Source organism: Bidens hawaiensis, unplaced genomic scaffold (assembly GCF_021521415.1).
Source record: "Bidens hawaiensis isolate Kalapana, Puna unplaced genomic scaffold, B.hawaiensis_p1.1 tig00006709_1, whole genome shotgun sequence".
NCBI classification, from domain to species: domain Eukaryota; kingdom Viridiplantae; phylum Streptophyta; class Magnoliopsida; order Asterales; family Asteraceae; genus Bidens; species Bidens hawaiensis.
Genome location: NW_027491456.1, coordinates 47,593 through 61,370, shown reverse-complemented (window position 1 = coordinate 61,370; position 13,778 = coordinate 47,593). Strand labels below are relative to the sequence as shown.

Genomic DNA, 13,778 nt, shown 5'->3' with positions numbered 1-13,778 from the left:
AGGCGAACTTGGCCGTAGGCGAAGTTATCCTTAGGCGAACTTGGCTTCAGGCGAAGTTAAACCTTAGGCGAACTTGGCTTCAGTCGAAGTTAAACCTTAGGCGAACTTGGCCGTAGGCGAAGTTATCCTTAGGCGAACTTGGCTTCAGGCGAAGTTAAACCTTAGGCGAAGTTATGCTTGAAGGCGAAGTTACGCTTGAAGGCGAAGTTCATCAGGCGAACTTAATCTTGTAGGCGAAGTTATCGCGCTGCAGATCTGTTTGCCCATAAATCCTTCGTTTCTTAGCCAAATAACTCGATTTTGGTACCCACGGAATCGTATGATCGGCGCCTACAAATCCCAATCATCAAATCGGCCTAAAATCGACGTTTTAGGGGTCCAATTTGGGCAGTTTGGGTTTCGGGTCCGGTTAACCCATCCAATCCTAACCATTTTCAGTAATATTAGCTTTGGAGGATTTGTTCTTACCTTACCAACTCAGATCTATCAACAAAATCTCTGGTCTCGGCTTCGAATCTTGATCGGTTAGAATGTGTGTGTTTTGAGTGTGTGAAGAAAGAAGGTGGAAATGAAAGATTGGGTTTGGGATGGGATATTTATATCCCTCAAAGCCCACGGACCCGAGGCCCATTCTCATTTAACCCATCTTACGCAATCTAAGCCCAACTCCCTCCTTACTCGACATTAAATAATTAACAACGTGAAATCACTAAACATAACTTTCTTTATTTATAATTAAAATTTTAGGATGTTACAAGTTGAAAAATGACTCAAAGTAATCCTTGCTCATAATGTCCTTGGGGAATTTAAAATACTTCCTTGCTCATCTTGCTTCATTATCATAATACTTCATTAATTCTTCATTTGACATCTTTTTGGGTGGTTTAGAATGTAGAGAGGGAAAGAAAGGGTTACCAACCAATCTTATCCCTATTCAAATAAACAAATAAATATTTCCTACGCTTGAATCGAAGCTTGGGTATTGTTTTATGATACCCAATTCGCTAAGATCGATGGCTCTGATACCAACCTGCCACACCCCCAATCTAGGCCTAGGAGTATGAACCATAGTTGGTACCATATTTGTAAATAAATCAGAGTTATGGTTATTAGCGGAAGACTTTAAAATATAAGGATCGATATTATAAATATTTACAATACAAAAGACGAGACAAAAGTCTCGTTTGGTTTTACTTGTTTATATGTTTTACAAAACCACCAAGTTTTAATATTTACATAAAACTATCCGAGCCATCCGATACTTGAGCTTCTTCGTTTTCTCAAGCTCTAATCTTGATTACCTGCACAATGCTAAATAAAATACGTCAGCAACGCATGCTGGTGAATATGCTGACGCAAAAATATTTTCTTTACATAATTACCCCTCGAGACCACGTAAGCCTCGGCCCATCTTGGCTTAGGAATAATCAAGTTAAAACAACAATCACTATAAACTTGAGTCTCTACACTAGGTCACCTCAGCGAAACACCGCAGCGTTTATGACATAACTTAGGTACCATAAATATACACATGGGCATTCCCCACTCGGACGTAACTTAGGTCCGGCCCATCGTGGCTGGAGGTCGTGACCAAGCGTGGTGCGATGTGCCCACCGCGTTCCACATATGAAAGGATCCAGACAAACGTATACCATAGCCTGAGGGCTGGCTTATACTCTTATTTATAATGTTTTTAGAGACACGTAGCCTCATGTAAAGCTTTACACATAACACGTTTGTTTGTTTGAAATCAAGTTTGTAAAATAAGGGCGTATTCACCTTTCAATGGGATCGGCTTCCAACACCGTCCGTTAGTTCTTCCTTCGCTATCTCCCACCTATAGTACGAGTATAACATTCATTAGTCGGATACACGATCCGGCTTAAGAACTTTAGTCTTATCATCTCGATGAACCTTTAGTTCATTCTTTTATTTACTTTAAAACCTTTAGTTTTAATAGTAATTTATAAACCTTTAGTTTATATGGAAAACCCGACGTTTCTTCTTCTTTAAGAAACGTATTTCTTTTATTATTTAAGTATATTCATAATGCTTAAATAATATATTTCTATAACAAAGAATAATCTTATCTTTATATATATTCATATATATATATATATATATATATATATATTATCTTTCTTTTCTTTCTTTTCTTTGTTATATATTTCTTTCGTTTATCGAGAATAATATTGACTTAGGGTATTAAGCCCTTTCAATATTTTATTATTATTTTGGTCGGGCATTATGCCTACCTTGCTTGGCTTGGCAACACCCTAGACACTTGGGCAGTACTTCGACGCCGCTTGCTTATCAACTTCTACTTGATCAACACCTTCTTACACTTGGCACGCCTTTCGAGACGTCAACACCTTTGGCACGTATTTCGAGAAAATCACCGGGTCGTCGGGCAGTACTTCATTCTTGTTCGGGATGTCGGGGATTGGCACGTATATCGAGATAACGGGCACGGAAAAACGAGGCTTGGGGCACGTTTATCGAGACGGAGCGTTGGCACGCTTTACGAGGTAGTGAGAGAAAACTAGAGAGAGTAAGTGTGAAATTGAGGTGTGAGAGGGCTGAGCTCGTGGCTGCCCTATTTATAGCCTAAATTGGATCCCATCGCGGTACGCGATGGGCTCCCTGACTCCCCCATCGCGTACCGCGATATAGGGTTGTCGAGTCACGGGGTAGGCCTGCCACGTGTTGACACGTGGCAGGCGCCGCCACACGTGTCAACACATGGTGACACGTGGCAGCAGACGCTGACACCGTGAGCCACGTGGTACACGTGTCACGGTGTGTCAGACACCCCATCGCGGTACGCGATGGGTGTCTTTCTTGACCCTGTCGCGTAGCGCGATAGGTCCAGAAGGCAGATTTTTCATTTTAGTCCCTGGGGTTTGGAAATTGGTAGAATTGGTCCTTTGACTTTAGAAACTTGTCATTTTTGGCCCAAAATTTACGTGATGTTACAGATCCCGTCCATTGCGCGGGTGCACATTGTTTGGGTCGGTTGAGGCGGGGGCAGTGGAGGTTGAGCTTGTGAGGCGGGAGAGGAGGATGGATGTACGGGTGCATGAATACTCGTGGCCGGTGTGGTAGTTCTATGTCGGCGAGAATATGTGAGGATTTCGGGTGGGGAGGATGGCGGTGTGGGAGCAGCCGGCTGTGAAGGGGTTCCCGCCGGCGTAGCTGCGGTGGTTGGTGTGGTGTGATTGGTGGTGTTGGGATGATGGTGAGGTGGTGTTGAGGTACCACCGTGATTGGGTCTTATGGTGGTGGTAAGGGACGCATTTGGCTGGAGATGGTGCCAGACGGTCGGGTGGGGGGTATCGGATAGGAAGTCGTAAGGGTTCGGTGTTGGTGATGGGGTGTTAGTATATGGGAAAGTAGTTTCATCAAAAATCACATGACGGGAAGTGATTAGTTGACGAGTTGTGAGGTCGAGACAATGATATCCTCTATGGTTGGTGGGGTAACCGAGGAAAACACAAGCATTTGAACGGTATTCAAGTTTGTTAATGGTGGTCGGCGGTTTGATTGGATAGCAAAGGCATCCGAACATACGAAGATGTTCGTATGTTGGAGATCGATTGTAGAGGGTGGTGGTGGGGCTGTTGAGTTTGTTGGGTTTTTTGGGTATGATGTTTAGGAGATAAGTAGCGGTTTCGAGAGCGTAATGCCAGTATGTATCAGGTAGATTGGCTTGGGCAAGGAGAGTCCGAACCATGTTGTTTATGGTACGAATTTTACGTTCCCCTCTCCCATTTTGGGAGGACGTGTATGGGCACGAGAGGCGAAAGATCATACCTTGTTGTTCGAAAAACTGGTTGAAGGAACTATTAACGTATTCTTTACCATTGTCACATTGAAGTTGTTTAATTCGTTTTTCAAATTGGGTGTGAATCAGGTTATAAAATTTACAGAATATGTTATAAACTTGTGATTTTCTAGCAATTGGAAAAGTCCATATGAAATCTGAAAAATCATCAATAAACAAAACATAATATCGGTGACCCCCGGAACTCAAAACTGGGGAGGTCCAAAGGTCACTGTGAACAATGTCAAAAGGTGCAAAGGTGCGATTACAAGAATCTTTAAACGGGAGCTTAACGCTTTTTCCCAAAACACAAGGTTCACACAAAGTATTATTCGACTTAGAAAACGAAATAAAAGAGGATTTATTGAGGGTTTGCAAAGGTTGAGTTCCCGGATGCCCAAGACGTTGATGCCACAGTTTCTGAGAAATCGCCACATTTGCTGAGTGAGATTTAACTTTGGTAAGCATTTGTGGCGTCAGAAGATAGAGATAACCTGAACTGTTGCATCTGAGGATACGGGTCCGTGTCTTGAGGTCCTTCACAGTAAAACCAAAAGGATCAAATTTAATAGATATCCAATTATCTGTAGTTAGGAGATGTACAGACAATAGATTATGAATTAGGTTGGGTGCGTATAGAACATTGGTTAATTTTAGGGGTGGGAATGGTGGTTTTAGGGTTTGATCACCTTGTCCAACGACGGGTATGGTCGACCCGTTTCCAACGATTATATTACGATTAGTGCTATTAGTAGAATAAGACGAGAAGTTACCTGGTTGATTAGTCATGTGAGTTGTGGCACCACTGTCCATAGCCCATGGAGAGTCGGGAGGATTGAGGGACATGGTGTAGAGGGCCTGCTCGATGTCGGTTGGAGTATACCCGGCTGCATAAGTTTGGTTTGGCCTCGGTCCAAGAATCCTAGGAGCTTGACTAGTGGTGGATCGTGGTGTAGATGGGTACGGGCAGGGGGGTTGGTTACTCCATGAGGCCGATGGTTGCGGTTGAACCCAAGTGGGCTGAAAAACCCAGTGTCCCGGCATGGGAGCCGAGAAATTTTGTCCACGCCCCGAAGAAGACCGGCCACGGCTTCGACCGCGTCCCCGTCCCCTTGTTCGGCCACGGCCTTTGCCACGATCTGAGATTGGTTCGGTGGTTCGATGTTCTGGGCGAGGTGACTCCAATTTGGCGGTGGTGGCATGGAGTGCCGAACCGGCGGTTTGTGAGGCAAGCTGGGCCATGTTTGTTTTTCGGTTATACTCGCGCATGAGTTTTGACCGAGCTTCATGGAACGAGGGCAGTGGTGTGAGGTTGGAGATGAGCATGGAAATACCTTCATACTGCTCGTTCAGACCAGTAACCAACTGTTGAACCATCTTTTCTTCGGTTAGAGGAGTAGCAACGTTGGCCAGTTGATCGGCCAGAACTTTAACTTCTTGGCAATAAGCGGCCATGGAGTCAAAGTTGTCAAGGCGGGTGTTATTCAATTTCTGGGTGAGGTAGATGGAGCGAGACGATTTGTTGTCTTGAAAAAGGGTTTCAAGAGTCGTCCAAGCTTCATGAGCGGTGGTGACAAGTTTAAGAATGGTGTTGATGAGGTTCAACGAGATGGTGCCATAGATCCATTGGAGAATGCCCTATCGAATCCCATAATTTATGGGAACAAATCCTATCTCTATACAATGAGATCATTATCAATATTTTCACAAATATTTAACATAAATATGTGGATACTATTAGGAACAAATGGCGGCCGGTGTCTGATTAATTATAAATGGTTGGGAAGATGATGATGATGAGTTTGTACTTTGTGTGTGTGTGATTCGGTGCATGAGTAAATTTCAAAAGTTAGTTAAGTAACCTGGAAGTCTTATAATTATATATATGTAGTACGTGCAATAACACGGTAGCAGCAGCTAGCTAGTTAGCCATCTATGCATTTGCTAATTTACAATATACATATATATACCTACAACTTGCATTTGCATGCATGCATACATACATACATATATATATACATACACATAATATACTTGCATGCATGCTGGGAATTTAAAAATACATTGTCTATTCAAACACCTATTTTGTTATTCATACACCATTTTTATATTTTTATGTACAATTTCTCTTTTTCATACACCATCTCTAAAACTATTATGGGTGTATGAATAGCAGCTCACAAAAAAATAACAACCTGGATAATACAGAGAGTCGTGTGAAAACTTTCAGATTAAAAGTTATTTTGGTGGTTCTCCAAAATACTCTAATCAGATAAACCTCTGAAATTGAGACATAATTTCGTTAGGAAGATGAACCAGAGATCGATCAATTGATCGAATAGGGCGTAATATATATCTTTAGAAGTTAGGGTTAAGATATATAATTGTCTTATGTTATAATTCAAATTTTAAATTTAATTAATATGCCTCAAAATTAAATACATATGATTAAGTGTGAACATAATCATAAATTAATATTAACCTCGGCCAGAGACTTTTCCCACCCCACTAGGCCAGTAGGGGTTCCCGCCCCTAGGACACCACAACCGGTGACGTTGCCTTCGGACCCGTGTTCGTTAGGGGGTTTCGCCCCTAGCTAACATCATAATAAACTAAAAGCACGTGTGCACGGTGCACTCCGCACATCTCCAACTTGCTTAATGTTTATTATTGATTAAATTGATGGACCAGTTAATCCAATTACAGTTAAATACTAACAATACATGCATCCATACATATATAGATACATACATATGTATGTGTTAGGATGCTAAATATTGTACGTATAAGTATATAGATACATACATATATGTATGTATATGGTGCAATAAAGTTGTCTGATATATATCACAGCAAATCTGCAAATGAAATGAATATGAATGTAAATTAAGAAGCTTCAATGCCCAGACAGAGCATGATTTCTCCGTGTTTGCCCCCACACCCCAATAATTCTCATTCAAAAAATTTGTCTCTCCATCTTTGGTTACAATTCTTGTCCTCTTTATTAAAACTTTTTATCATAGTACTGAAGTTAATTAATTAGTTATGATAAATACATGATCAATATTTAAGTATATAAATATAAAGTTCAAATGTAATGTTTTGTTTAAATATCTTATGCCGATTTATATATTAAATCCTTTATATATAAAAAAAAGTGTTTTATATAAATATCTCATGCCTATTTATATATTAATTTTTTAAGACTTATTTTTATAATGAAAAATGTACAAAGAACTAGAGTAAGTATGTTAATTGGAATATTTATTATGACACTAAAACTTTTGAACTAAAGTAATTATTATTACATTATATTATTTTTTATAAGTTAATTACTAGGTTAAATATGTAATTACTCTAGTTATTTGTATCTTTTGTGTGTTAATTTTATTTGTGCGTTAACTTTCCTCAAAATATATAAGTCATATATAAGGGATGACCACACCGAGTAAATGAACACTTGAATGGGGAAATCAACCCCTTAATCATACCACGAGACCATAATATCCTTGTTCAGTGAAAATAAAGGCCCACGAGTCGTTGCGAGCCCGGTTCAATGAAAACAGAAGCGACACTTTTCAAACGAACAAATGAATGCCCTAACGAACAAATGATGACCACGGCGAGTAGAGGAAGACTTGAATTGGGAACTCAACCTCTTAATCATCCCACAAGACCATAATATCCTCGTTCGGTGAAAGCAAAGGCCCACGAGTCGTTGCGAGTCCCGTTCAGTGAAAACAGAAGCGACACTTTTCAAACGAACAGATGAATGCCCTAACGAACAAATGATGACCACTGCGAGTAAATGAAGACTTGAATGGGGGACTCAACCTCTTAATCATCCCACAAGACCATAATATCCTCGTTCGGTGAAAACAAAGTCCACGAGTCGTTGCGAGTCCCTTTCAATGAAAAAAGAAGCGACACTTTTCAAACGAACAGATGAATGCCCTAACGAACAAATGATGACCACAACGAGTAAATGAAGACTTGAATGGGGAACTCAACCACTTAATCATCCCACGAGACCATAATATCTATGTCCAGTGAAAACAAAGGCCCACGAGTCGTTGCAAGCCTCGTTCAATGAAAACATATTCGAGTTTGTTTTTTTTACAATATTTAACAATATAGTATAATATGTTATTGATAATATTTGAAATTATATTTTTTTCAATTATTAACAAACATGGGTTGTTAATTTTTTTGATTTCATCAAGCATTTTTAAATATATAGTAACATACATAATATTTTAATATTTATTTTTATAAATATATATATAAACATAATATAAATAGAGTATAAAAGGAATGTGAATAATTATTGATTTATGACATATATGATATTTTAGTTTTGAATGAAAAAAGAAAGATAAGGTTTAATAAAAAAAACAACACGTGTCACAATTTATAAACATACAATTTCTAAGTAACTTATCGTATTTTGTGAATCAATAATTGTACTCTGCTCATCATGGTTATGTAGATTCGTTGGGTGACGCGTGTTATTGTCTTTCCACGTGCTTTGTTGCTTTACCTGCTACAAGGAGTCTTTTTTTATTAATTGCTTATTACTTTAGTTTTCATTTTGGGTTTTGTGCTTCACCGGAGAGTCGTCTTAATTCACCTTCATCGGACCACACCACCGCTTGAAGTAGCTTCACCGGACCACACCACGCCTCCTTTTTCATGTGTGATTTTGCTGATTAGAGTTTACGGTTTTGCGTTATACATGTTTACACTTCAATTAGTTTCTAGAAGGTATAATTTATTAGTATTTTGCCAATAATGGAAGTGGGTTTACTTTTTTCTGTTATCGATTGCGTTGTTGTTCACTTGAAATTTGAATTTGTTAATATGTTGTGAATCCTGTATTAAATATCTCATCTCCCTTTTGAATTCTAAACATACAGATACTATACCTATTATTGTAACTAAATGAAATAATTTTTTTCTCATTGAATTCAAAAGAACTTAAAGCAATTCATTTTGTCCTAATAGATTGCCAACAATTATTTGTATTTTGTCCTACTTTTGTGTATTTTCATTTCCTATTTTACAAGTACTCTAATCAGATGGTCTGTTATGAATTTAGTGTGTGTGTTAATTACAGTCGCTCTCTTTCTTATTTGTAACAGTTTTATTGGTGCATGTGGGTGTGCGCGAATTTGCTTGCTTGCGGCCTGCTCTAAGGTATGTCTTTTGTACTTCTACCAGATTGCTTTATTTCTTTATAGTGAGTTTTACTTTCTGTTTCATAATTTATTAGACAGTGTTTTTTTTCTTTACGATTCGTCCTTCGTTTACCATAGACAACAAACTGATCCTCTAAACATGTCACAACGTAAACGACAACGTCTTAATTCTCAAACGCCATCTACTCGATCATTGATGTCAACCCATGACATGGGATGTGAGTCATCTAATGTTGAATCATCTATTGTCCAACATTCTAATATTGTCTCCCCGTTCTACATTGACAACGGCGACTGTAACAGGGTGTGTCAATTTTGTAGTGCTGTTTTCTGGTATGATGAACGGATAGTGTCCGCGTCTTCGCGTCAACATCTTATATACAACCAATGTTGCAAAGGTGGTCGTGTCGTCTTACCACTTCCTAGAAGACCTTATAGCACCATCATTCATCTTTTCCAACAGAGTGAATTCATGACGAACATTAGGGCTTACAACTCTGCTTTCTCCATGACTTCCTTCGGTGCTAAGGTTGATAATACCATTAACCGAGGCTCTGGTCCATATGTTTTCAAGATCTCTGGCCAGATACATCACTGGCTAGGTTCCCTTTGTCCGCCATCTAACGAAAGACCGCGTTTTTTGCAAATGTATATTTACGACACCGAGAATGAAATTTCAAATAGACTTCATGCTTTTACTAATGAAAGTCAGTCTCACCTCAATCCTGAAACTGTAAGTACATTGGTAGACATACTTGAACGTTGTAACGAATTGGTCAAACTTTTCCGAACCGCTAAAGATCTCATTTCCTCTGTTGAGACCCCGAGTTTTAGTATTTGTCTTTACGGGTTTGAAAGGAATCGTTCGTACGACCGACCATCTGGTGGGACTCTTGGCGCTATTATATCTGATGGTGACCCTACATGTCATCAATATGACATTGTCATCCGCCATAAAGATGACAGACCACAAAGGATAAGCAAGTTACATCGATTGTACATGCCATTGCAGTATCCATTGATTTTCCCGTATGGCGATAGCGGTTGGTCACCAGACCTTTCTTTGCGTGTCACTGATGGTTCACGAGACAAGCGACTAACTGTCAACATGTACTATAGCTATCTACTTCATGATCGACACAATTTATACACGTTACCTTTGAGGGGCGGTCGTCTTTCACAACAGTTCATTGTTGATGCTTACCTGTGTATCGAAGAAAACCGGCTTGACTATATAAGAAATAACCAAAAGATGTTTCGTACTGAATTCCTTCAAGGTATACATGATGCAGTGCAGCGTGGTGACACTGAAGGTCGAGACATCGGAAAGCGTACATTCCTGCCATCTTCATTTACCGGCGGGCCCCGTTATATGTACAAGCATTATCAAGACGCCCTAGCAATTTGTAGAGTGCATGGTATACCACAATACTTCATCACTTTTACATGTAATGTTAAGTGGCCAGAAATAGAGAGATACATGTCCGGATTTCCATCACTTAAACCGCAAGACCGTCCTGACATCATTGCTAGAGTTTTCCAAATGAAGGTGAAGTCTCTTATCAAATTTCTAAAGACAAAGAGGCCATTTGGTGAAATTGTTGCATGTGAGTTATTGCTTTTACAATATCGTTGCAAATGAATTAGCTTTCATGTGAAGGTCATCATATATTGACATTACTTTGTTTTCACATTATAACAGATGTGTACACGATTGAGTTCCAAAAGAGAGGTCTTCCACACTGCCACTTGCTTCTGTGGGTTACTCCATTGTACAAAATCAAAGATGCGTCTGAGGTTGACCGTTACATTTCAGCGCAAATTCCAGATCCTTCTACTGATCCACATCTATATAAGATCGTTACTGATCTTATGATTCATGGCCCGTGTGGTTTATTAAAGCCAACATCAACATGCATGTCATCGGGTACGTGTTCCAAGAACTTCCCCAAACCGTATCAACAAGAGACATCATTTGACAGCAAAGGCCATGTACATTACAAACGCCAAATAGATAGTTTCACGGTCCTTAAAGGTGACGTCAAAATTGACAACGGCTTCGTTGTTCCATACAATCGTACCCTTTCTTTGCATTTCATGGCTCACATCAACGTTGAATATTGTGGCTGGAGCATGCTTATCAAGTACCTTTTCAAATATATATCGAAGGGTGCCGATCGTGTGCATTACACAGTAACAAAAATGCAAGACGGAACAAATCCTTCACAACAAGAATTTTCACGTCTTAACGAGATCCAAAATTTCCTTGACGGTCGTTTCATATGCCCACATGAGGCGTCATGGAGGATCTTCAATTTCTATATTCATGATAGAATTCCAGCTGTTCAAACCCTTGCTGTTCATTTAGAGAATATGCAGAACATAACTTTTAGGGACAATGATCATCTTGATACTCTTGTCACCAACATGTTCAATAGAAGAACCACGTTAACTGAGTGGCTACATAACAACAGACACGACGACTCCGGACGTCACCTACGATACATAGACTACCTCACGGAGTATTCCTGGAGATCACAATCAAGATCATGGGTCAGGAGATCGTTAAACACACAAGCCACAATAGGAAGACTCATATACATACATCCAAGCTGTGGTGAGGCCTTTTACTTACGCATGCTACTGGGTTACCAAAAGGGTTGTCATTCTTACACATGCATACGTACAGTGAATGGCGAAATCTGACATTTCGTGCCACATGTGAGGCATTAGGGCTACTAGGAGATGATAAAGAATGGTCATCCGCAATTGATGAAGTATCGTGTTGGGCCTCTGCATCAGAATTACGAGCCCTTTTCGTCCAAATGCTTTTATATTGTGATATTTCAAACCCGCTCGAACTATTTAACAAGCACTGGCAAAAAATGGGAGATGATGGTCAACGAACGTATGGTATTGCAAACGAAGATGACTTAAAGCAGTATGTCCTATATGAGGTCGAGTTTTTACTCCAGTCAAGTCCTTCAAACAAATCTTTAAAAGAGTACGCTTTACCAATGCCAAATGCTAACATGTTACAACGTCTTCAAAACAAGCTACTTATGGATGAAAAAAACTATGACATACATTTGTTGGCAGCCGAACATTTATCCTCTCTAGGAAAACTAAACCCACAACAAAGATTGATATACGACTGCGTCATGATTGCCATGTCATCGGATCAACAAGCATTATGTTTTGTATACGGACATGGCGGAACGGGCAAGACATTCTTATGGACAACAATCATCGCTGCCCTACGATCCACAGGAAAAATTGTTTTGGCTGTTGCAGCCTCTGGTATTGCCTCATTGTTACTGCCCTCAGGAAGGACAACCCACTCCCGCTTCAAAATTCCATTAGACATGACAGACATTTCAACATGCAACATCAAAAAGAATACACAACTTGCTCAACTGCTGAAGGAAACAAGTCTTATCATATGGGACGAAGCATCAATGAATGACAAAAAATGCTTTGAAACACTAGACAGATCACTCAAAGACTTATTCAATAATTGCCATAAACCATTAGGTGGCAAATCTGTATTGCTTGGCGGTGATTTCAGGCAAACGTTACCAATAATACCTAAAGCTTCAAAGGCTACTATAATGGCATCTTCCTTACCAAGGTCTCACCTTTGGCCACACTTCAACGTGTACAGGCTGACTGAAAACATACGGCTTCATAAACCAAACCTAACCGTTCAACAAAGAGATCTCATCTCTTCCTTTTCATCATGGTTAGTAGCCGTAGGTGACGGAAATGTAGGAACCCCTGACCCTACCGACCCCGAATTCACCAAGAAAGTAAGAATCCTTTCACAGTACTTGATACCAAACAAAGAGAGTGCCTTAATGGACCTTATCAACTTTATCTATGATGACCAAACCTTACAGAACCCATCAGCTGAAACATTGTCATCTAAGGCTATCGTTTGTCCTAAGAACGAAACAGTACATCATCTGTACTTAGTATAACACCAGCATAGACTCAATTGTTGCACAAGCAGGTGAACACAATGACAACGAATCCCTATATCCCGTGGAGTATCTTAACCTACTAAATATTAATAGTCTACCGCCACACATTCTTGAACTAAAAGTAGGCGCGCCAGTAATACTTCTTAGGAACGTTAACCCTCTTCACGGCTTATGTAACGGAACGAGACTAATCATCACACAACTCTTACCGACTGTGATTGAAACTCGCATTATGACAGGAAAATTTATAGGGCATCGTGTCTATCTTCGTAGGATAACACTAACACACAAAGATAATGAGTTGCCATTCGAGATGAAACGAAAACAATTCCCGATAAGGCTTTGCTATGCGATGTCAATAAACAAGAGCCAGGGACAATCACTTGACAAAATAGGCGTCTACCTACCACATCCGGTCTTTGCACACGGACAACTATACGTTGCACTTTCAAGGGCGACCTCACCCGAATCCTTAAAGATATTGATAATTCCTGACACCAATGAAGAGCCTGACATAACCAAAAACGTCGTATATTCTGAATTTCTAGAAGAAATAAATAACACATGCACCTAACAACATTAAAACAGAAACAACCACCATACACAAAGTCATAATACATTTAACTGACATAATCCTTATTTCATATATACTTTTGCGTACTAACCACTAGCATTCATAAGACACTCATAAAAATGACACTTGCAGGCCACCACAAACATATGGCAGTTATATGTATGTATGAGAAAAAAAGGACATAAACCAAAGCCGAAAAC

The 13,778-nt window shown here is 39.7% G+C and overlaps 2 protein-coding genes across 2 annotated transcripts; one reads left to right on the top strand and one right to left on the bottom strand.

The window, feature by feature from the left end:
* Window positions 1–3,776: 3,776 nt before the first annotated feature.
* LOC143633369 (uncharacterized) lies at window positions 3,777–5,382 on the bottom strand. The gene is made up of 2 exons (XM_077101686.1): window positions 4,597–5,382; window positions 3,777–4,360 (listed from the first exon to the last, which is right to left on the bottom strand). Exons 1-2 carry the CDS (start codon window positions 5,276–5,278, stop codon window positions 4,275–4,277), a joined length of 768 nt encoding a protein of 255 aa, XP_076957801.1. The 5' UTR covers window positions 5,279–5,382; the 3' UTR covers window positions 3,777–4,274.
* A 3,778-nt stretch (window positions 5,383–9,160) lies between these two features.
* Window positions 9,161–13,001, top strand: LOC143633361 (uncharacterized). Its single transcript, XM_077101678.1, has 3 exons — window positions 9,161–10,628; window positions 10,724–11,543; window positions 11,711–13,001. Exons 1-3 carry the CDS (start codon window positions 9,161–9,163, stop codon window positions 12,999–13,001), a joined length of 3,579 nt encoding a protein of 1,192 aa, XP_076957793.1.
* The last annotated feature ends 777 nt before the right edge of the window (window positions 13,002–13,778 follow it).